The 24,883-nt window shown below is 41.0% G+C and overlaps 1 protein-coding gene across 1 annotated transcript; it reads right to left on the bottom strand.

Moving 5' to 3' along the window:
* Nucleotides 1-5,959: 5,959 nt before the first annotated feature.
* CASP2 (caspase 2) lies at nucleotides 5,960-24,332 on the bottom strand. The gene is made up of 10 exons (XM_066175395.1): nucleotides 24,051-24,332; nucleotides 18,495-18,662; nucleotides 16,917-16,992; nucleotides 15,460-15,554; nucleotides 13,889-14,065; nucleotides 12,655-12,783; nucleotides 12,154-12,244; nucleotides 8,642-8,791; nucleotides 8,445-8,554; nucleotides 5,960-7,855 (listed from the first exon to the last, which is right to left on the bottom strand). The coding sequence occupies exons 1-10, from the start codon at nucleotides 24,198-24,200 to the stop codon at nucleotides 7,721-7,723; spliced, it is 1,281 nt and encodes a 426-aa protein (XP_066031492.1). The 5' UTR covers nucleotides 24,201-24,332; the 3' UTR covers nucleotides 5,960-7,720.
* Nucleotides 24,333-24,883: the final 551 nt, after the last annotated feature.

Genomic DNA, 24,883 nt, shown 5'->3' with positions numbered 1-24,883 from the left:
GTCAGGCCAAGAGAGATGAAATACATCCTAATCCTTCCACTGTACTGAGTGGCTCCTTTGGCAATGTTTATACTTGATATGTGATAAATAGCATTCTTAATAAACCATAGTTGAGTTGAGGGCATGTGGTTGTGATGTGCCTACGTGGATCACTGGAAATTTTCATTCATTGTGTAAGTCTGGATTTGAAATGAAGACTTCAGTCATAAAGGGCTTTATGCTCACACTGAAGATCACAGAGTCTTCATTCATCTGTAAGTGCTCTGTCCTACACATGAGCAGTGCTCAGCAGCAGAATATTTTTGAGTGAAACCACTCTCCAGTTCTTCACCTCAGCCTACTGCTCCCAAAGACAACCATACCTTCTCCTTTATTAAACTAGCTGTTCTAGGAACAGAAATCAGGAAATGTGGCAACAGTCTGCATCCAAATATCTATAAAACAAAGAAGCGCAAGACCCTACTCGGATGTGCTCAAGAGATGCCAGGGAGCAACATGTAAAAAAGACTCCATCTTTCTTTGCAGTTGCTCAAAGAAGATATTTCATTTTTTTTCTAAGCCACATCAGAGTCTTACTTCTCTCTGAACACTGCTACCAAAACTTCACATGCTCAGGTACAAACAGGTCACTATTCATTTCTAAAGGCTGGGATTTCTTTCATGCTATCCCTTAGACAATTTTAGGCAACTGTATGATACCAATTCTCACTTCAGGGACCAGACCAAGAGGTTTTTCAGGCAGAGGACAAACTGCTACCCCCATTTGTCCAGTAAAGTGTGAAGACTCCTAGACATGCAATGAGTCTCATTTCGGCTAGTTGGCAGTAACTCTTCCAAGTAGCTAAGGCAGAAAGAGGTTCAACAGTCTGCATCCAAACACCTAAAAAACAAAGCAGTGCAAGACCCCACTGGGATGTCTCCAAAGGATGCCATAGAGCAACATGCTCCATGTTCTCACAGCACCTTAGACACCACTACGGCAGAATCCTAGCCACTTCTTGTGGGAGCTGTAACAAAGGGCAGGGAATGGTGTCAGTGCCTTGTCTGTGATTGTCTTGAAGAGAGAAACCCATTCCCAATCAGCAGTTGCACTTCTGTGTAGCTCTGCAGACTCAGATCTGACTCATGCCAGCATTTTTTGACCTGCCTGGTGATGCAAATTTCTCACCCCTGGGAATTAGGAATTCAAGGAGAACATGGCCACATTCTCTCTTGAAGGACGCCACTGTTGGAGCATGTGCTCGAGCAGAAGTCTCACAGAGTTTGTCTAATGCAAACAGGGAAGGACATTTGTAGGCAAAGAAAGCCCCTTAAGCAGAGGAGGGAAGGCAGCTCTCATGTAGGAAACATTCTGTGCTGCTGCAGGTATTGTACTCACCAGAGTTTCTTGGTATCGGAACGCTTTGGTTGGAGAGGCATCCCCAGTCATATCTCCAGGGACAACGTCCTGTGGAGCAGGGGTTGTTCAGGGCAGTGTCTTCCCCTCTGCCCTCCCCAGCAAAATCATGGAGTGAAACAGGCGCAAGGTTCCAGCTAAAATCCCTCAGAGCACCCTGAGAGAGAAGGTTACTGGTGAGGGAAAGACACAGAGGGAGAGTGTAACCAGAGACTCCCTGCCCCCTCCTGTTCTGTCTGCTTCCCTGCTTTAATCTCTCTCTGCTGTCCTGGCAAAGGGACAGCTCAGTAAATTAACAGGAGGTAACATTTCCTCCTCCTCTCTCAGGCAGTGTCATTCTTCGCTCCATTTGGAAAGGGTGGGGAACCACAGAAAGAATGGGTACTGATGGCAGAGAGAGACTAAGGAAGAAAAGAATGGAAATGACTAATTTCCAAAATTAGAGGCAAGAGAACAATCCTGCAACTTGAAGAGGATTATTCCCACAGCCTGTTTCAGGGACAATTTTGTGAAGTGTCACCATCTGAGAGGGGAAGCTCTCTAGCAGGCCTTGGAAGACTACTCCTCCTATGAATTACTGTTATGCTGTCCTCACATTTAACATAATTTTTCTTCAAGCATACCCATTATTGCTGGTTACCTCACCACAAATAAACAGCCTTCCTTGCAGTCTCCATACCTTCATGGATCTTCATCCACTGGCATAACTAACACTCAGTATCTTTTATATCCAGAATCACAGAAGGGCTGATGTTGGAAGGGAGCTCTGGAAGTCATCTGGCCCTATTTTCCTGTTCAACCAGGGCCTTCTAGAGCCAGTTGCTCAGAACCATGTTCAGATGGCTTCTGAGTGTCTCCAAGCATGGAGAGACTGCAGCGTCTGAGCAACTTCCTCTAGTTCTCAGGCACCCTCATGGTAAAAAAGTGTTTCCTGATGGAGCCTCTTGGGTTTTAATTTGTGACTTAACCAAATATCTTATACATAAAACCAATTAAAACTGTTCAACAGTATAGTCAGGAAGGGTTTGTGGGCTGTTGAGGATCCTGGAACATCTGTGGGGCTGCAAAGTAGAGAGGTCCTGCCCCCTACTCTTCTGTGTGTCCTGGGCCTTTGCCACAAGAAAAGCAAGGAAGGCCTAATAGTGTAGAAAGGACAAAATCAGAATCCTGCTGTGGGTTACTGCCTTGAGAAACAGAGCACTGAGCAGCTGTGGCAACAGCTACATCCTCAGCTGAGTCACAGCTACTGTCTGCTGTACCCTGAGGCATCAGCAAGCACAGAAGTTTGTGGGGAATGGAACAGATAATATAGGCCACAGCTCTTTTCACAGACAACTGCTCTTTTTTTTTTTCTTAAAATCATCTGTTATCTGTAAAATTTTTCATTGAGGGAAAAAGGAAAATTCTATATCTAGGAAAGCAGTTACCTAGAGCAACATCATCACTTCCTAACCTGTTTCTCCCACTAAATAAGAGTGAGTTATGTAAGAGCACATGAAAGGTAAAAATGTCAGCTTTATTAAGGTTATCCAGTCAAGGAGAATTTCAATGCAGAAGATGGTAAGCCAGAAAAAAAACTACCCAGAATTCAGAGACAATGGGGAGCAGAGATTACACAAAAGATGAAATGTCTAAAGTCACTATTTGACAGAACATTAGAAAGTACATTCACAGCTTTGGAGAGGGCTTGTTTGAAGTTTGTAACTATTACAAGGGGGGGAATGAAAAACATAAGGATTTAAACTAGGTCTGTGGAACTATGTAAAACTTGTTAAGGAAGATGGCGGGGGCGGAATAATGAGGGGAATAGATGGAAAAGGACAGCTTTCCTGAAAACCAAGGCTGGTCAGCATCTGTCCTGTCTTCATATTAAATGCTTTCTTAACTATCTTTCCATGAAAAGTCATTATCCCGTGTACATGAGTGCTGTAAGTTGGTGGTGCCAGCAGCTGGTGAGACAGGCATGAGTGAATTTGGCCTAGCGGCTGCAGTCAGACTGGGGTGCTGGGGACAGGAGCAGAAGCAAATGTGGTCTCAGCAACAGCAGCTGGAGCAGCCACAGCTCTCTGGACCAACTCAATGAGTGCCTGGTGTGCCACAGCTCAGACCTGTGTGACAGGACTTGCACTAGGAACTGGCCACACCAGGGGTATTGGCACCCTGGTCTTAAAAACAGGAGTGGAGGAGTGTCTGCTCCAGCCTCTAGAGTGGGATCAGCACATGTCCTGGGTGCATCTGTTAAGGCATGGAGCCCAGGGTTTTGGGGCTGGGCAGGAGGAATAACCAAGCCAGACTTGCAGGAGGCAGTGGCAGTTTATAAAATTCCTTAAGTGTTTATTTCTGTGTGAATCCATTTGGAAATTTTAAGCCTATGTTCAGTGTGACCTTTGCCTTTCATCCTTTAAGTCATTTTACAAGTGACTGAATAGGATCAGCTACTCAGTTTGTGTTTTTCTTTACCACCTGTACCTAACAAATCCAAATCCAAGTATTTTACCAATACAGTGTCAACTTCACCTTTGTCAAAGCATGGTTTCTATGGCAGACGTTATTGTTGCTCCTTTTTTTTGCAGCTGCGAATAAAACTTTTAGGAGTGCCAAAGAAAAATTAAAATTTTAAAAAAAATCAGCCTAAAGCACAGCAGTTCCAGCTACTTTTCTGAGTCAGAGAAATCTGAGTGTAACTCTGAGCTCTTTGAAAGATGAAGTAAATTACACAGATGTCATCTTAAGAATTTGTGCATGCAGGCAAAACAGTTTGTGCAAAAATACAGTCTGAAGACCAAGTTATACATAGCAGTTCCCATAAACAAGTAACAAATGCAGATGAATGGAAACAAAAGAATATCAAACTTTGACAGAAAAGAATTCTGTGAGAAGTGGCAAAATCAGCAACAGCAGGCCAAATTGCACTGAGTAGGACAAAGCACTCATTCCTAGTGAAACAGACTCACCAAGGCTGCTGATCCTGTGACAACAGTTGATTGTAACTTCTCTGGAGATTTCCATTTCATTCCCTTCCTTTCAAAGAAACTGCTCTCTGTATGCATATGCTGATGACATAATCTATTATATAACAGTATCTTCCTGCATTTCCTTCTCCTAACTTAATAATTTACTGCTGTGATATGGTGAAGAATTCTCATACCCTGAGGGGTAAGAAGAAATCATACAACACAGGCACAGTGCATGTTAGGACTGTCAGCTTGACATAAATTTTAGAAGATATTTTATAGATGTTTATCCAAACCTTTTGATGTTTTAGAAGCATTTGCTATCTTTCAATGCCATTCTCTACATCCTAATTTTAAGAGGACCAATGACTATTTTTACAAAATCAAATCCTTTGACTATCTACTGGTAATCACAAATAGGGAAACAAAATCAATTTAGAATTAAAATTCTATTAATTTACCAAATTGTTAGTAAATATGATTCTTACGCAACTCAAGATTTTTAAAATACATTGTTTACATTGGGTTCACTGTTTTCACCCCCCATCTCAAATAAAACCCTTGACCTTATTCTTCTGGTTTCCAGACAAAATATGAACCCATTAACATTCCCCTGCTATCCCAGCTATTAAAAGTAATTCCTTAAACTATGCTAGTAGCTCAAAGCTTACCCAGGAAAATGCAAACATCTTGTTTACTTCATCTTCTGGCCTACTAGAATCACTTTCTGCACATGTAGATGTTGGTAATTCCAGTGCTAATATCAGTACTACATTTCCCACATCAGAATTCGGTATTTTCAATAAATTAATGTACTCTTTCACTAAAAAGAGAACATGGAATACAGGAAACAACTCTTCAAGGTGTCATGGATGAAACAGGGTAAATGGCAACCTCTAGTGGATCTGGAAGCTGGGGATTATTTTTAGAACTTGCAAGAACAGAGCTTTTACCTTCTTTTTTCCACACTAATTGACTTTCTCCCAGGTGCATTACTTTGATCTCAGGTTCCCTGCCCAGCAGTAGGATCATGGCTCATTTGTGAAGGTGGAACAGAAAGTTCTGTGCTGTACGGCTGCTCCCAGCTACAAGTATTGGGCTTTATGCATCAAACCTCTAAGCACTCACTCCCTGGCATTCCTTCCCCTGCAGCTTTCTGATCTCCTGGACCTTCCTCCACTTCCAGAATCTCTCTGACAGATGATATCGTCACTTTCTTTTCAGTCTCTTCCTCCTTCCAAGATTCCTTTTTTCCAGGAACCCTTCATTTTGACACCAACTTTTCCTTCAAAAACACCAAGCCCAAAGTTTTCCCAATGTCAGTATTTCGGGTGTTGAAGCACACCATCAGCCTCCTACGTGTTGGTTCTGCCTCCCACCTTTTTATTAATGTATCAGACGTTGTCTGGCCCAGGTGTTAACAAAATTTACAAGCAGCTCATAGTGGCTGCAGCTGTAAGTAGCAGGCTTCTGCCTGAGAGTTCAAAACACCCTCTGGGATGTGCCATCTCAAGAAATTACACAAAATTCTCTTTATGTAGAACCTCCATTTCTGCAGAAGTCTAACTCTCCAAATGGAAGACACTGCACAGATTAATCAAACAAAAATTCTTTATTTTGACACCTCGAGGCAGTAAAATACAAGTATACAAAAAGATATACAAAAGTGGCAGTGATAATGCAACTTGATGCAATCCTACAGAAATTTCATCCATCAGAATGGACTGCTTCATCAATAAACCTATCTGTAAAATATTGCACCATTTCATAGAGGGAGCACTCAGGAAGACAGTGTTGATACTCCAGGGAGGTACAGGAGCCCCTAAACTGGTATATTAGACTTCAGAGTAAGGCACCAATTGGCAAGCATGATTCTTGTTCTGTTCATCACATTGTGTGTAGGACAAATGCAAGGTACATATTAATGCTGCACCTTTGTCAGCTGGAGGAAACACAGCCTTCATTTACTAGGCAGAATAATAAAATTAGCACATGCCTAGTTTTCCAGCCTCCCTCCATGTACCTCTGTGCTTCCCATTCATAATTCTATCCTGAAAAATATATTTTAAAAGCCATACTTACATTTTAAAAAACCCAGGAGCTATGGCAACCTAGTGCTACAAAATAGAGAGATTGAGACTGCAGTGAGCCACCTGTAGTCCATATGTAATCCAGTATCCCAGGATTTAGGCTCTACCACAAAAAGAGAACAATGCCCATCTCCCACATCACATCAAGTGGGAGTAACTGCAGTTGGACACAGCAATACACAAATGACAGCATGAAGAGATTGTGGAAGAAATATCCAAAAGACGTGACAGATTATGCTAATAAATGATCATAGATTAAGAAAGAAAACTCACAGAACAGGATAATAATGTTAAACTCTTCCCTCTCATTTAAAAGGGAAAAAAACTGCAGTGATAAATAATCCAAGCAACATGCTTAGACTGTAAAGAGCTGCCTTGAATATTTTTGTTAATTAAAAAGACAAAAGACCCTCTTGTACAAGGCCGTAGAGTTTCAGGGCTTCAGCTGTACAGTGCAATTTATAGACTCCTGAGAAGCTGGTGGATTGAATGTCTATTATGACACATAAGTGCTATGGCAAACAAATTCCTCAAAAGGAACATTCCATGCAGTTGCTCACTCTTGGGACTAAGGGGAGTTAACCTAGAATTTCTAGATTCAAAACTATTTGAGGCATTTTATGAAGCCATATTTGTCTGGGTCTGTATATGTTTTGCTGATAATCTGGGATATCTTGTAGTCTTCTTGATAACTTGGCTATAGAAGCGATGTAGAAAAATAGACTATTAAGTGATCAAAATGGAAAGTGTTGAGTACTGAGAACAATAACCTTCCATTTTAGAGAGGGGGAGGATTCTCCTTCATAAGGAGCCCTCTTCTAATGTGCACAGGAGTTGACTGTCCTGTATGAAAAACCACACAGAAAGTATTTAAAATAGTTGAAGTACAAGCATAAGTAGCATCCTTTGACTGATTTTCCTTTCAGAAAGGTTTAACTAAAAAATTGTACTAGTACTCCACTTCCATTTTCACATTCACTTTGTTTACAAATGTCCTTATGTCTCCTTCCAAAGGATGTTCCCACTTCTTTCCAGTTCCAATGCTGATCCTCTTTCCATCACTTTCTATACACACAGAGCCAATGGGGATATTAGAATTTTAAACCCTGAACTGAGTCAGATTACAGGGAGAGTTGCCAGTTTGTTTTAGAAAAAGACAAAGAATTAGACTGGCACTCCTTGCTTGCACATCTGATGTCACGGTTCATAAGAGTGAAAACAGATATCCATAATCGAAATTCAGCTTTGGCAGTATCTCTCTTCAAACAGAGCTGGCAAGGTTATTTTCCTGGTAGATAGCCAGGAAACAGGTAAAGGTCCCGACAGAGTGTGCTACAGTATTCTGACATCTCCTTGCAGCGGTGAAATTCGGTGCCTGGGGCATAACCTTCTCGTTGCTTGATTTGCCTATTCACCTGGATGTGAGATTAAAAAAAAATTAAAGTAACTGGAAGGATCAAAAAAACAGAAGGAAGAAAAATGTAATTTCTTTCTCTACAGATTATTCTGTTCAATGCATTAAGCAGTCCCTTAAACGTAAGGAGGATAAAGAACTAGGGTGCAGTTCCACAGCAGCTCAAGTTGCTGTGGTCACACTGCTTTTTTCACTTCTTCCTCCACTTTCTCAGTCTTTACCTTGAGTACTGCTGCTTTTGCAACTGTGTTGTGTGCATGTTCAGGGAATGAATTCACCTGAAAAAAAAGCTATGTCTATGGAAGAGAAGTTTTTCTTGGCAAGCAATATTAATTCTACTTGCAAGTTCACCATGTGAGCACACAAATGAAACAGAAGGAGTCAAAGAAACAGCATCTTTACTTGGGTTGAACTGCTATGGAACTGTATCTAAGTAAGTGAATAAGAACAAGGAAAGAATTGTAATTTTGCTACCAACAAGGCAAGAATAAGTGCTTTAATAGTACTAAATTAATCCCAGCATTTTGAAACAATGGAAGGCCCTTCAAAAGCCAGGCAGGGGTGGGAGAGTAAATGCCCTTGTGCTTTACCTTCACCAGCATGTCAGCCACGTGAGTGTGTCGGGAGTCCTCTGCAAATACCGAGGTGAGAGCCTCGACGTACCAGGACCCGCGCTTGGTGTTCCGCATGGCCGCGGTGCCTGGCCAGAGAGAGCCCACCATGAAGACTTTTGGGGAACCCAGACACGTGAAACCTCCTACTGCCCTAAACAATTAGGGGCCAGTACCTTTCAGACAGGCGTATCCACAGATCATATCTGAGCATGTCGGCAGCCGCAGCTTCAGACTTTCTTCCTTGTTCGCATCGCTTTCCTCACAGCCTGGAGAGTCTGACCATCCTTTGCCATCTCTTTGATCCACCCCCCGGTCCAACTCATCTGTGGTGGCAATAAACAAGGAGAGGGAGAAGGGGAGAAGAAATTATCCTGAATTACTGGATGTAGCTTTCCTGTACTTCCTTGGGTTTGTGGTCAGCAATGCCACAGCTACTGCCAAGCAGAAAGTTATTCAACTAACTTTAGGCTTTCTCAGCTGTTTTAAACTCATCAGGAAGTTCTTCTGCACAAACTAATGCAGATACCAACAACTGCTGCACCTGTTTAACCTAACCTGACTTGATCTGCATGCTGATTTCTGGGATAACCATAAAAGCAGGGAAGTTTCTGCTAGTTCTCCACCATTAACGCAAGGATTTGATACCTAGCCTAGTTTTTATTTTCCACTCATACCTACCTCAGAAATATCCAAAAATGCCTAGTGCACTTTGCAATGCTAAGTATCCATTTACTGCAGAACTCAAACAAGACCTGTAATTTTGGTTGCTAAGATCTACATCCAGGACATGTAGAAAACCTGGACCAAGTATCTCACCTAGTTCTAAAACCTGATTACAATAATGCTCGTTTCAATTAAAAGCATAAATTGTGCAGCAGAAAAATGCAAAATAATCTGTCCCTAAACATGAAGGGAGAACTCCAGTCCATGGAGATTAGTTTAAAACCTGGAGAGCATTTAATGCCCTTTCCAGGATTCATTAGTATGTATTATGCAAGTGTAGATATTCTCAATTGGTTTTCTACATGATGCAGTTTCCATTATAATCTCAACTAATTGCTTAGTGGTGGTAACTTTGATAGTCCAGCTGTGCTGCAAGAAAATTAAAATTACATTTTACAGACTTTCCATATAATTCTGCCTTTTTACTTTCTTTTGTTCTAAGATGAGAATCTATTATTCTTACTTCCTAACAGCAGAATCAGAAAGTGGTCAGTTCATAAGTCAGCAACATTGTTCTTTTCCTCTAAAAAGAAAACAGTAGTGGGAGGGGTGTGATTATGTGAAACAGCCTAGAATTAAAATCTCCATAGCTCAAAATTTCATAATGGTTTCCATTAAGCTCCTTTTTCATCTCTTTGGGGTAGCAATGCAAATTTTTTTTAAATTTTTAACCGAACTTTTTTCATATATTTTATCACACTTCTCCAAATCCTTCCAGTTCTGTCTTTTTGAAAATTTAGTGTACTGTTCACTGTGCATTTTATTACAGAAGACTCAGGTAATTTCACCATCAAACTCTATTATTCACACGGTCATCACCCCATTATGTATAGAATCCAAACTTTTTTGATTAAAGCTTCAGAATTACACTTCAGAATTACACATCTTCCTCATGCACGTCTTCAAACACCACTCACTCCAATCAACTTAACGAAAATGAATAAAGCACTAACCTTTTGCATACTTAACATCTAATTAATAGAACCACTGCCAGAGATTCATCTAGTCTGTTTAAATTGTACTGAAGCCCCCAGATAGCTGTTCTGCCAATTAAAGTAACCGCTAACTACCCAGTTATTAGCATAATTTTTCACTCTTTTGATTCAACTACATTAAACACATATCAAGCAACTTCAAAGTTTCATTTTATGCCACACTGAAACTCTTCCCATTGTTTTCTGCTGCCACTGGTTTTCAATCCATGACTGTAGGTGGACTACTTAAAGTCTTTAGTAGACTCCTGCCAAAAGCTCTTTGGGAATTAGGACTGTACCAACAGTTCTTTATCTACATTTTAAAAACATGTCAGTAATAGAAGATAGAGCAGGCCTACAATGTAAGGTTAGAGAAGAAGAAGAACTTATGTATTTCTCATCTTGTTTCGACTAGTTCCAGCTAACTTGCATGGCACAGATAGATTGACTACTATTTTAAAGTTGACAATACTATTTCTACAGCCCTTTGACAATACTATTTATACAGTCCTTTGAATGCTGTCTAAAGGATACACATTTTTGTTGACAGTTCAATTACTTTGTAACTGGCTTTCCCCTCCAACCATTAATCAAGGTTTAAAAGAGGTTAGACAAGGCAAGGGTTTGCCTTCTTTGCTGATTTAATGGAGTATTTCCTTCCAGTTTTTCAAGTATCTTAATCCTTTGTCTGTTGCAATATCCTAGTTCTAAAGCATCATGCATAGCAAGCTTTACCACTCTTCCTTAACTGCAACTCTTTTGGGAATACAAGGGCCAAGCTTGATTTGTTAGTCCTAACAGACTCATTACGGTAACATTCCAGTCAAACAAGTATTATTACCTAATGAGGTCAGCTGAAAATTCTGACTTACTACACTTATTTCCACCCTGAGTCTGCACATTCACATTTGTTCAAGAGTATCTAAATGTTCATTCACATAAGGAAAGCAATCAGATTCAATTCATATTGTAAACATGCATGTTACAATATCCCCAAATGCTTAAAAGGATCAAGTTATTGCTGATCACCAAAATACTTTATGTAGACTTCAGGCTTTTCCCAGCATTGGGATTAAAGAAGAGTAGAGACTAGAGAACAAATTGTTAAGCTTGCTAAAAATGAGAAAGAAGGGAGACAACTGCGAGGAACAAGGGAAAAGCAGGGGGAAAAGCATACACACTAGGAAAACTCCTCTGTCACAAGGGAGAAAAAGAAACTATAAGACAGAACTTCACTTTGGAATATCTGCAATTTCAAAGAGTCCAAACACTTGAGGGGAAAAATTTGGTCATTAGCAGATCTGAAAGGTAGTTAGTTACAGATACGTTTGTTTAGCTACAAAAGGAAGGAAAAGGAATAGCAGAATTAAAAAAAAAAAAAAAAGGTACACAAAGCACAGAAGAAGAAAAAGTCTATAAGAATCACAAAAAGAGTTCTGCACAACAGCATGTAAGAATTCAACAGGAGTATGTGGAAAAGGGTGCAAGGAAAGGTCATTTGAGGCTGAATGAAAACAGGCTAAGGTAAAGGAAAGAGACAAAACCGCCAAAATAATTGGAACCAACTGCCAGCTCAAGAGACACAGCACACTGAGGATCAAGAGAAAGACAGGACCTCAGCAAGACTCCAGTGCTAGTGTACTGCTCCATGCTGTGCTATTTGTGCATCCTGTGCCCCACTCCCCCTACTGCAGGCACAGGACGAGGAAGCCCCAAGGTATGAGTGGGAAATGACAGAGCTTTATGTCACCAAGGTGCTCTGGGGTCTGCAGGTCAATGCACACACCTCATGCAGAGCTAAAGACACTTACAGAGCAACAGATGCAGTGGCAGCAGCAGGGCAGAGGGAGGTGAATATGGGTCCCACTTACACCTGAGAGAAGCAAAGAGGAAAGTTGACAGCAAGTTGAATGTGAGGGTGTGCATGTGTGCAAAATGAGCCTTAATGGCATGCCAAGTACATGGCTTTCAGTGTTTGGGGCACTCACCTCCCCGGCAGGCCTGAATAAAGAACATTTTGGGCTTATTCTGGAGACTGGGGCAGTTTGCATTATCAAAGAGCCGGAAAGCCTCCTGCAACTGAGAGAAGAAAGAGAGGAAATTTCTTCACTGTAGCCTTCTGTAAGGCAAACCCAGCCTCACCTTGCTTTCCTGTATTTTCCTTATTACCTCACCAGTCTTGGTATATTCTCCTTTATCTGCCAACTCAGTGGGTGACAGACACATCCCTTCTCCACCCTCTCCCCAGGTTCATACTTGCTGGGGTTCATGCACTCTACCTAGTATTTATACACAATTTCTCCTACTTGCCATTTTTCATTGCCAAGACCTCTCACAGACAGCCCCTTGCCCTTTTCTTCCGTCCAGCTCTTATTTTTTTTCTATTTTAGAAGGGAATCCCCAGTCTTGCATAGTTTCTTTTTTTTTTTTTTTAAGATTTTCTTTCCTAGAGATAACCTATAACAAGAGATCAGGATTCAGCAATGTACCTCTAGTAGTTTGCCATCACTGCCATAAACGCCACCCTCCACACCATGGGAAAGCAGAGCTATAATGCAAGAATCCACATCTCGATGATCTTGTAGCTTGGAGAATGTCTCCAAAGCATTCTGCATCTCCTAGAATAGAAAAAAAGTTCAATGCTTTCCAGACTTCCACAGGGAAACTGAATCAACTTTCTAGGAAGAATACCAGTGTCCCTCCTTGTACAAAGAAAAACCCTACATACATTAAATTTACGTGAAAGAGACGTCCTATTAAAAAAAAAAAAGGCAAAACATTCTTGTTCTTTAATGCAATATTCAGTCCTAAGTACAACACTGTGAAGCTGGAATCACTCAGGCCAACGGGAAACCAAGTGATATTTTGCAGAGGTTTTACCACTGACACTGGAATCTGGCTTGGATACTGGAGCAACTTAACAGTCTGGGACTTCAGGCATTCAGACACTAGTGTTCAATTCAAAATTTAAAGTGGCAAACTTCAGGAACTCTGACAGCATAGCAGGTGCAAATATCTTAGATCAATGCTGCAAAAGCTCTGTTCTTGAATAAAACACTCTTTAACAGGTCGCGTATCACTTGAATTCATAGGGATTTAAAAAGAATAAGATCAAATGAGGCTGGAGAAGACAGCAACTGCATTCCTAGGGAAAGTGGTTTGATTAAGTTAGTCATGGAACACAACCAATTTTCCCAAGTGAAGCACATACACATTTTCAGTGAAGACTGAAAGAGTGGAACTGAACTCCATGGATATTGGAAGACTAATAAGTAGGATGCCAGTTGACTTCATCAGTGAAAGGACACAAAAACATCGTAATAGCAAAGACTACATCAAATATTTGCAAAGTTTAACTTTTAGGAGAGCAGGACACTGGAAAAGTCTATCTAGAGTAAACTGGAGACTTTATTCAGTTGTGCTTTTAACACACGTGCCATGTGCGGTCTCAAAATTCTTGCCCCTTGCACTAAGGTCAGACTACAGTAGTACTTCTTGTAGTCCTTTGTGATGCTACTATCCTTTGGAAGAGCTCAGACTTCCAAGCTTTCTCATGCTGATCAGTATGAGAGCAGACTCCATCATGTTTAGCCCTATTTTCTATTCTTAAGTGATAATTCATATCTCCAAACCTTAGCTACGTACCAAAGGGAACCTCTGGAGACAATTATGAAACAAACTCTCACCCACACCAGTTGTGAAGTACAGGGATCACCCCCTTACCTGTGCAGTCTGATCATGATAAACAGTGACTCGATACCCGAGGTGCCTGAAGAGCATCTCCAGGGAAGCACAGTCCACATCTCCCCCGGCGCGATATTCCAGGTCCCGCTCGCTGCTGAAACGGACATTGCTGAGGATCAGTGCTAAGCCTCGGGGCTCTGATGTCAGCTTGTATGCCTGAAAGGAAGATTAAAAATGGGTAATTTTAGACTACACAAGGAAATAATAGTGTGTTAGAATAGAACAGCGATCATTCCACACCAACTTGATATGCCTGTGCTTGCCAGCCTCCACAACTGACAATGCTACAATGCTACTGTTATTAAAAAGTTAGACTGGCTTGCCTTATTCCTAATCTTAAAAGAAACACATCCATTTCAAACAGTGAATTAGATATTGCTAACTTCTCCTTTCCCCACCCCCATCAAAGGACAACACTATGTGAAATTTAGGTAACATTTCTTAATTGCTATTGGGCGCAGACAGAGATGTAAAACAGCAATGACTGTAATTGTAACAGAGAGGGACTGTCAGTCACTGATCTTTAAAATTATGCAACTGGCAAAAGAGGTTAACAGGAAAAGAACTAATTCAGGAGGGGTGTCTTGAGATTAAGTCCTCTCTCTGTCCCTACAACTCCAACAACAACAAATCAATAGTAATTCATTTACTATCACTCCTGTAAATTGGAAGTAAAATTTAATACCTAAGGAGAGTATCAAAAAAGCTGTACCCAGGCACAGATTTAAAAGGAGCCTAGTCAAGCTCACACTGGCACTGCTTATTAATCAAGTCACCCCCACAGTCAGTTTCAAAAAACCCCACAACAACAGCAACCCCTAAAAAAAACCAAACCCAACCCAAACAAAAACCAACACATAAACAGAAACTCGTTTTGTTATCCACAGAGCCTCTGACATTGTATAACCCTAATGCAGTGTTTACCCCACAACACAAAGTAATTTTTCCTTAAGCCCACCCCACCACAATCTATGCCTTACAGACAGAAACAACAAAAAGTAATTAGATTACACATGTAACTTCAAACACTGAGGCAGAAGATTAGAAATTCAGATTGTTCTACCCACAGGTAGAATTCTAGCACAGAATCCCAATCTGGTTATTAAGCCTAAGGACTTTATTGGGTACAGTTGGCAATTAAAAAAGCCAATTTACTAGTTGAAAACACAGTTCTCCTATCTTACAGTCATTTACAGGGCTTGTCATCTAACAGAAGATGAGGATAGAGAAAAATAAACTTGAGGCAATAATACTGACAGCTCACAGAGAGCAATAGAAGTCCTTTCACCAAGCTCTTCATGATCGGAAAAAAAAAAAAAAAAAAGGCAGAGATTTGTTCAGAGTTACAGAACTTCTCAGGATTTCCTGACACTTGTAAATGAGAACCACATCAAATGGAGCACGACTGGTAACACTTTTCGGTTACACAAATAGCACAACCCTGATCTGCATCCCAATCAAGCATTGCAACTCAATTTTAGGTGACACACGTTCAGCTGATAGATCCAAACATCTCTCATATCTTAAGACTTTCTCTGCCAACAACTTACCAAGTGCTGATGATTGTGATAAAATTCAGGAGTGCAATACTTCACCGGAGGAATTGAGGGACCGTCTCCATTATCTAAGGAATGTTCCATTGGCTCTGTGCAAAACCAAATACATCAACAAAAATGAAAAGATTCAGACAAAAGGCCTCTGCATTAAGGTAGTAACTTGCAAATTCTGAACTATATTCATTTATGCGTATTTTATACCTCCAAAAATTTTGTTTGATCAGGGACTACTGACACAAAATGAAACACAGAAGAGAAAAAAAAAGTGCTGTAACAATATACTTATTTTATTTATTTTAACTGACAGCTTTTATTTTTGTTTCTATGTGGGTTAGCCTTATCTAAGGCCTAGTCTACAGAGTATGAAAACAGAATTCTCATCTAATTTAAGATCCTTGTGCTTTCTGCTGTTTTGCACAGTATGTTCTTACTTTCAGAGTTTGGCTGACGAAACGTTGCTAGAAAATTTCAAACAGAATAGTTCTTTCCTTTCATAAAAGGCCTCCCATGCTGAACACATGCATAAGTGATCAAACGAGACAATTTTAACTTTCATAAAGTGCAAAGCTCTTTCTTTATCTGCCTCTCAACACTTTCCTCTGGATAACAGCAGATGAGGGGAATGATAATCAACTATCTGCCATTTGCAGACAAACACTCACTCCTCTGTATTGAAGAAACTGAGCTAATGACATTCCCGATCTCTTCTGAAATCCTCTTTCAGCCTTTTGAGGCATGGCTCTCCTGGTTGGAGGAACATATGCTCTAAAAAAATCAAAACAACCCAACCTAAAACCCTTGCACATAAAAAAAAGTTTCCAAATATTAGACACTTGCTCTTTTACACCAGAGAGAGCGCCTAGTAAGCAGCATAAAGGTAAACCTGTGGTTAGGGAAAAAGTACTCCAGGCATTACCAGAGGCAACATAAAAACTAGCAAGGGGATTCATTCCAACAACTGTTTATTAGACCAGCCCCCTGGTCTAAGCTGCAAATGCATGTTAAGGAAAAGCTGATTTGCTGCACTTGACAGAAACAACAAAAAACCAAGCTGGACCCACATAAAACATATAAGGCCTTAAACTAATTTTTTAAGAAGGAAGTTTTGGTTAAGGAATACTGCCTAAAGTTAGTATCTTATCAGAGCACTAGCTCAATGAAATTATATTACAAACCTTAAAGAAAATCGTTGCAAAATATAGAATCTTACACACATGTACTGTTTTAAGCAACTAAGTGCCCCAATAAGAATAAACAAAGCTAACAAGACACATGCATTGGCTGTCTCTTCCCATATGCTACAAAGCACCCTCTTTGATCACAATATAGTCAGTTTACTGTCAAGTTTGTATTCCTGGGATGAGCAAAGTGGTGGCAAGCTTATTTCTAGAATTGAATTAAGACAGTATTGAGAAATTGGCAGGAGCCAACCAGCAAATCGTGCAACTCACCAAGCCAACGGGGTCTCTTTGAATTACAGGACTCACTGGCAGGGTATGGAAGATCTGACTCATGACAGTGTTCAAGCTACAAGACATCAATAAATCCATGAAAAAGAGTAGCATAAAATAGCTATTTTTTTTCTCTCTATAGTAAAAAGCTGAAGGTAGCATGGAAGAAAAGATACATGCATTTACATACACATAAAAATGACTGAAATATAGTACTGTGGTTCACTTCCAAAATAAACCTCATGACAAGACAGCAGCAGCATTTTCTCTCAATGCAAGACTCCTGTACTTCTTTGATCATCTCCACTTCTACCCAAATCCTCAGTTTAGAATCTTTACACTGGGGTCATCTTAGCTTCCTTGGTTTTAACAAAAACTTGATTTTTCTGGTGATTCCTATATTTTGGTTTGCTGTCAAGATCTCATTGGTTGTATAGTAAAGCAAAATTGAAAACAAAAAATTAAAAGAGTAGTCTGATAAATTCTATGTTTTAATAAGGGAACATTTGTTCTGAAGTATTTGCTTTCCCTTCCTTTGTATAAAATATGTTTACTGAGTTTCCACCCTTGACAATGCACTAAATACATGTAATCTTTGCAAAGTTCTTCCTTTAGTACAACACTGACTACACATAATGAAAAGATGAAAAAAGTAACGAAAGAAAGAAATAGAAGTATTTGTTTCCTTAAGAGTCTACTCAGACAATCACTGAATATTAAACCAAAAAAGTTCAGAGAAAAAAAAAAACAACTTTCCTTTCAATTTTTGTATTATTGATTAGACATCCATTAAGAACTTGCTGGATGTAAATACAACGCAGGAACCTTGTACAGCTCAACAAAAAGAAGTGCAATGGGATCACTCCCAGGCATCAATATATCCTGGGGGCCATCCAGCTGGGAAGCAGCTTGGCAGAGAAGGACTTGGTATTGCCAAGCCAGACAGGAGCCAGCAACGTACCCCTGGCACAAAGGCAACTGGTACCTGGGCTGCATTAGGAGGAGTGATGCTGGCAGAAGAGATGAAGGGAGGAGATCCCTCATCCCTCAAGGGGAACTTCTTAACGTGTGTGAGTGCCTGAAAAGAGGGTGCAAAGAGGACAGAGCCAGGCTCTTGTCAGTGGTGCCCAGTGACAGACCCAGAGGCCACAGGCACAAACTGAAACACAGGAGACGCCCTCTTAAACATCAGGAAACGTCTTTTTATTGTGAGGTGCCTGAGCACTGGAGGAGGTTGCCCAGTGAGGTTGCAGTCTCCATCCTTGCAAATATTCAGAAACTGCCTGTCTGTGACCCTGGAAGCCGATTGAAGGTAATACTTGAGCAGGGAAGTTGGAAGAGATGACTTCCAGAGGCCCTTTCCAACCTCTACCACCTTCTGATTCTTTATGAAAATTCTCTTCCTCGCAAGTTTCTTCCTCTCTGCTTCTACTAAGTCTACGACAAGGTTCAACTAGCAACAAAACCATTCTATCCTTTGTAAACAACTGAGTTTTTCCCATTTGATAACATCCCTTTTGTGCCCAAACCCAATCTGAAATGCAAGCCATCCATCTTATTTCTTAAAAACTGCTGTACCCTTGCAATCTCGTGGCTCAGGTTGGACATCGTCTTCAGGATCATTGCCTCCAGATGCTGCTGTTGGGTCTCTCGCAGAGCTTCACAGAAGGCTGAGAAGGCTTTAGGGCCTCTCTTGGGCAGCAAATTGAGGAATTCCACGTTTCGGTCGAAGCTCCCGGACTTGGCCTGAACCCAGAGGAAAAAAAACAAAATCCATACTCAAATAACACCTGATAATAATTAACTTTCAATGAATCCTCAGAGTAACTTCTTTTTTTTCAGAAAAACATTCCACCACTATGCTTAGTAACAGAGTATTATAATAAGAGTATTATTATACTCTTCCTAGCTGATTTCATTCTCACTCCTCTGTTCCAATTTGCTTGAGTGGGAGTACATGACAACACCACAAGCCAACAATTCACACATGACCACACACAGTAATACACCGTATTCTCTCTAAAATTTTACATCCAGTTACTGTTGGAATGGTATCTACTTCTCCTCACTGAATACATAAAGTCGAAAACATGCTTCTGCTACTATCCAATAGTTTGTGGTCTCAGGCAGATAATTAAATCCTCCAGAAAACATTTAATAAAATACTTATTATATGCAGTCAATTCCAGAATGGTATTTACTATGTACAGACAAATATTCAGACCATTGAAGCAATATACACTAGTATATGTGGAAAAGTAACCATCAAAAAATGAAACTGTGCCAAGAATACTGTTAGAATATTAGCAGGTATTTGCCAACAAAATGCATAATTTACACAATTATACCCTTCCCCGTGAAATCTAAGCCATACCAAGAATCACATACCAAAATACTGGGTATCAGAAATAAATTTATTTGGAATTCATCCTGGTTTTTTAATTACTACCTAGATTCAAGATCTCTCCTTTTGGTGGGCAATTGGGAATAGCTGATGAGTTATACAGAATTAAGGCCTAACAATATAGCAACCACAGAAAACCAGAAAAAAAACCAAACCAAACTGAAAAAAACCAAGCCTTGAGGTACATGTGTAAATTTTCTGCTACAGCAGATATCACATCATCTGGTTTCATTCATAACTATCAAGCTCGGTGTCAAAAATAGTTTGGTTTTTCCCCCAACACATTGGAGGATATTACAAAGTCTTGTTGATCCAATGTTTATGAACCCATTTAGAATTTTAGACCTGTATTAATTTGTGATGGACTAAGAGCATTTATTTTCATCAACAGTGTTCCTTGACTTCAGTGTTCTGTGCCTTCCCTTATGTACCAAACTTCTTTCTATAAATTGGTCTTGATTTGCTACAGGAAACAAGTAATTTCTTTCATAAATGGCCTCTTTCCCTTTACAGTGAACTACCTTTTCCTATTCCCACAGGATCCTCAATTTTCAGAGTACTATTGACTAGAAGTACCGAGAATAATGTCTTACTTGTGTCTTCCCAGAAGTATCAGGGTACTTTTCTCCTGGTAACACTGCTCCATTAGTGCATCGAAAATAACCACCTGTAAGCTCACTGAATTTCATTGTAACTAATAAACTCAATTGAGACTTGATTTCTGAAATATCTAATGAATTTTTCTTCCTTTCTAGTAGACCTGCAGCTGTTTTGAGACAAGCTAAAGGTCATCCATCTTTTTCACAGTCTATAACTCCAGGCCATAAATGATAGTTAAGAACATAGGTTCTGACCTCAAGAACCAGAACGTTACTTCTGTTAAATAGCTAAGAAATTTCCATAATGTTCATATTCCGCACTTTGTATGCACAGCAGTCAGCTTTTGGCAGACTTCTTCCTTAATGCTTCCTTAAACATCCAAAGCTGTGCCTCCTGATAGGACTTCAACACCACATTTAAGCTATGCTAAATAATGTTCAGCAAACATTCAGAAGCCAATAAGACACTTCTTTCATTTTATTTCCCAATATGGCCTTAATTTATTTCTTTCCCTCACAGATGGGTTTGATAACCTGCATAACAGAGAACAGCTGTAAATAAATTCTGAATTCCTGTCAAAATTCCATATTAGCCTTATTATACACCTGTAGAAAAAGCATATATAACTTACAATCATTCTAATCAAATTTATGTCACTTGTCAAAATCAGTGATCCCTTCATTACTGTCTAGTGATCCACAGAGTATTTAAATCTGTCTGTACAATCTCAGTCTTTCATTACAGTACAGAGTACTTAAGTTGTTTCAAAAGCAAGAAAGCTCCTGCTACCATATCTGCAATTTCAGAAGTTCATCCCAGAGCTCTGGAAGAACATCTGATGCTTCAACAAGAAGGCATTTATGCAAGTAGGTGTTGGAGCTTGCCTTAAAAACATCTGTTTCCACTGTCCCACTTTATTTCCACTACAAATTTTCCCCTGTGTTTGAAAACTCCTCTTCTGGGTTTTCACCTAGATAATTATAGCATCATTTTCACTACAAAGTAAACACAATGGTTTTCTTTACTCTTTATTGAAAATGCATACAGTGTAAAAACTCACATGATTTAGTATCTTTCTGAATGACCCAATTTAAACTCAGTACTGCCAGATCCTACTATCTCCCCACATTTCAGACATCAAAGGAAGCAGCTTCTATTTACTGAGTCTTCTCCAATGCTGTACACCTATAAACTCTCTACTTACTCTTCATATTCCTTGTGAGCTCCTGATCCAGCACCTTTGTCTTCAGTGGCTCCTCCTGCAACACACTCCCCCTCCCAACTTTTTCTTACTTGTGGTAAAGTTTCAGTACTGGTTTGACACCTCACACTTGGAAAAAATGACATGCTTCATCTCCCTGAGCTCCTGGATTTATTTCACTTTCCTTAGATTACAGAAATGTATTTACATGCTCTATTTCCACAACCATTTTATTATTTTGTTGAGCTTAAATCAAGCCAACAGGACCAGTGTAACGCTGTATTCTCAAGAAAAGATGATTTAGAATGTAACGATTCATCCAGATCTTGATTTCTTGACTTATTGGGGGTGCAGGAGGATATATATAGAACAAGTCAGTTATCCAGGAGAATGTATTCTCTTTCATCAGACAATGGCATTTGGCTCCTCCTGTTTCCATTAAGGTACCTGATGATCAGTGCCACAATACATTTCCAATAACAGGCTACTTAACAGCACTTCTAAGACCTGTGCTCACATTTGCCAGAGACAGGAAGAATATTAAAAATTCACAGACCTACTACAGGAAAATGAAACATAAGACAGCATTTTCCACTCAAGTGATTTTTTTTAAATGCACTTTTTCTCCATAGCACTGTTCTGTCTAAGACTATCCAGCAAATGTTCTCTTCGTTTCTATCCTTCTACTACAATGCATATTTTGCAGTTCCAGCTTTCCTTCTACATCTACCATATTTCTATTTCTTTGCAATTTCCAGACCAATACCCTGCAATAGCAGTTCAAGTCACTCTGTTCTCTTGCTCAGGCTGCTAGTACTATCTATACACATTTAAGCTCTTAGTTAGGTGTGTTTATTGTATTAGGCATAATTTTGCCACTAAGCTATTACTCTTCACCTGACTTGTCCATCACAGCACCTTTCTCCTTACTGATAATCCATTACTAAGTATTGTTGCATTCCCTTTTATTCAATTAGATCTGGAGGGGAAGATTCCTTTAGGTTTCTTCCCTTCTGTCTCAGTTTAATACTTTTTACCTACAACAGCACCTTGCCAAAAGAGTACTTTCTCTGTCATTACCTACAGTTTGGGAGGATTTTTTTTTCCCTTTTCTTCCCTTCTCCCTGCTCTTCCTTAGGGGACAAACTGCAGGCCATCAAAAGCCCACCCCTACTCACCATTCACACTCCAGCAACGCTGTTGCTTAATCCCTGTGGACTGCTAAGCATCAGACACTCAGTTACTTCCTCCCCAGGTGGAACGGTGGGGAGAATCCAAAAAATGAAAGTGAGAAAAGTTGAGATAAAGATGGTTTAACAGGTAAAGCAAAAGCCACACACACAAAGCAAAACAAAGAACTCATCCACTACTTCCTGTTGGCAGGCAGGTGTTCAGGCATTCCAAGGACAGCAGGGCTCCATCACTCACAATGGTGACTTAGAATCACAGAATATTCTGAGCAGGGAAAGGACCCACCAGGATCACTGAGTCCAACTCTTAAGTGAATGGCCCATACAGGGATCAAACCCAAGACCTTGGCATCATTAGCAGCATGCTCTGTCACTCAGAATTCCCCCTTTCTTCTTCTTCCCCTACCTTTATGTGCTGACCATGCCACCAAACGGAGTGGAATATCCCTCGGGTCAGCTGGGGGCAGCTGTCTCCCATGTGTCACCTCCCAATTTCTTGCACACCTCCAGCACTGCTGGTAGGGTGGGGTGAGAAGAAAAGGCCTTGGCTCTGGGTCAGCACTGCTCAGCAGTAACTAAAATACCTCTACATTAACAACACTGTTTCCAGCACAAATCCAAAACACAGCCCCATACTAGCTACTATGAAGAAATTAACTATTCCAGCCCAAACCCAGAATAGTCCTTGATTCATTCTCTGACTTGCACTGTTTCGTGGTATCTTTGTTCTCTTCCACTAGGGATTAGAGCTATTTCAGTTGAGACTGCCTAGAGTTCCCACAATTCAGCACTGATACCTTTGACAGGCCCTATGAGGCATCTAATATTATCTTTGACACTGCGTCAAAGTATGCAAAGTGATTCACATTATCACATTATTCACATTATCTTTGACAATGACCCAAAATTAATTAGGAAGTTATTTCTTCACTGCTATCAAAACCTTATCAGTTTCAGGTTTACGCTATCTACACTCATGCCCAGAAAATAGTTCATAACCCTACTTTTCAGCATCTGCTCTTACTATGGGGCCATGAACTTTGCCAGGGAACTAAAAACTCCCTCAATTCCTCACTTGAGCCCTGCCATGCACCCGACGTGCAGCTTCAGCCACTTCCTTTCCAGTCTGCTTTCCCTGAAGAGCTGCGTGTCCATCCTGCACAGTGTTCTGGGCATTACCATCCCTCTGGGACAAATCCCAAGCTATTTCCAGTAACTTCTCTCCACAGCACCCACCGCACAGGGGAAGCAACACAAGCCTACAAACAAACAGCATCTGCTATTTGACAGAGAGCCTTGAACCTTGCAAGGTGCTTCATGCAATTTACAAAAACATACATGAATTCTTTATATGGAGGGCGCCACAACAAGCTGGCATATAACAGATTCATTTGCTTATTTTCACAGTATTATTTTGGAAATACATATTATTCCTGCTTCTACATGTGGAAGAAAAAAGACAAGCACAAAACTACAGTAAAGGACTGGAAGCTACCACCCGATCCACGAAGCGCAGCCTGCTGGAACTGCACACCAGCAAAACGCCGGGAATCTTAGAGGAAATACACTTTTCCTTTCTACAAAAGCACCTTGCAACCAAACCCCTGCAGGCCGTCTGTGTGCAATCACACTGAAATGTACAGGTAACAGGTGAGTTATTTTCCATGCTGCCTCTGCAAAGGAACGCCACCGAGCTCAGCCAGGAACAAAGCTCACGGCGCAGGCGACAACCCGCGTACCTGTATCATTTCCACCATCTCCGTGGTGATGATGTCTTTCTCTACCATGTGCTCCACCAGCACATTCAACACAAGCTGCTTGGCCAGCATCACCCGGTTCTTCTTGAGCGCTTCCTGGTGGCACCGCTGCATGCCGCACGCCGCCAGCATCCTGGGAGGAGCGGGGGCACCGGGGGCGAGCGCCGCGGCAAGGAGCCTCCCGTGTCCCGCGTCCCCTGCCGCCTCTGGGCTCGGGAGGAACCTGCGGGACCCCTCGGGCCGCGGCCGCCGCCAGACGCCGGGCAGACGGAAAGAAGTCCCGGCCCGCCTTTTCCCGGCGGCCCCCGCGATTCAAACGGCGGGAAGCGCTTCCCGCCGTCACGTGACCGCCGCTGGAGCGGGAGCGCTTTCCCGCCCCTTCCTGCGCGGGCTGGGGCGCGGCTCCTCAGGGGCGCGGAGCCGGGGTAGCGGTCGCGCCTGCAGCGGGGAGTAGCGGGGTGCGGCTTTCCTGGGAAGCAAACCGGCTCTGGGCGTTTTTTTTTTTTTTTTTTTTTTTTTAAACCCCGATTTTAGTTTTTTTAGTTCTCCTGGGACGAGTTTCTGCGGAAATCAGCTGCAATCAGAAATGATAACGAGCTGCAGTTAAGAGGGAAGGAGAAGCGGAGCACACGGCATGTGCAGAGAAATACGAAAGGAAGTACAAAGGGAAAATCAAGTGAGCGTCCTAGCGAAAGCAAATGCACAGCTCTCATTACAGAATCACAGAATCAATTGAAAAAAAAAAAACAAAACAGTTGGAAAAGACCTCTGAGACTATCAAGTCCAACCTTTGGCCAAACACCACCATGGCAATA

The sequence above is a fragment of the Chamaea fasciata genome, unplaced genomic scaffold, assembly GCF_029207755.1.
Source record: "Chamaea fasciata isolate MVZ Bird 193981 ecotype frontalis unplaced genomic scaffold, bChaFas1.0.hap1 SCAF_2, whole genome shotgun sequence".
NCBI lineage: Eukaryota > Metazoa > Chordata > Aves > Passeriformes > Sylviidae > Chamaea > Chamaea fasciata.
This window is presented reverse-complemented; position numbering and strand designations above follow the sequence as displayed.

Coding starts and splice junctions, on each gene's coding strand:
- CASP2 (XM_066175395.1), bottom strand. CDS start 24,200: ATGCTGGCGGCGTGCGGCATGCAGCGGTGCCACCAGGAAGCGCTCAAG. Junction 14,066..15,459: donor ATCACAATCATCAGCACTTG/GTAAGTTGTTGG, acceptor TCTTCCTTTCAG/GCATACAAGCTGACATCAGA. Junction 8,792..12,153: donor TATTCAGGCCTGCCGGGGAG/GTGAGTGCCCCA, acceptor TTGCCACCACAG/ATGAGTTGGACCGGGGGGTG.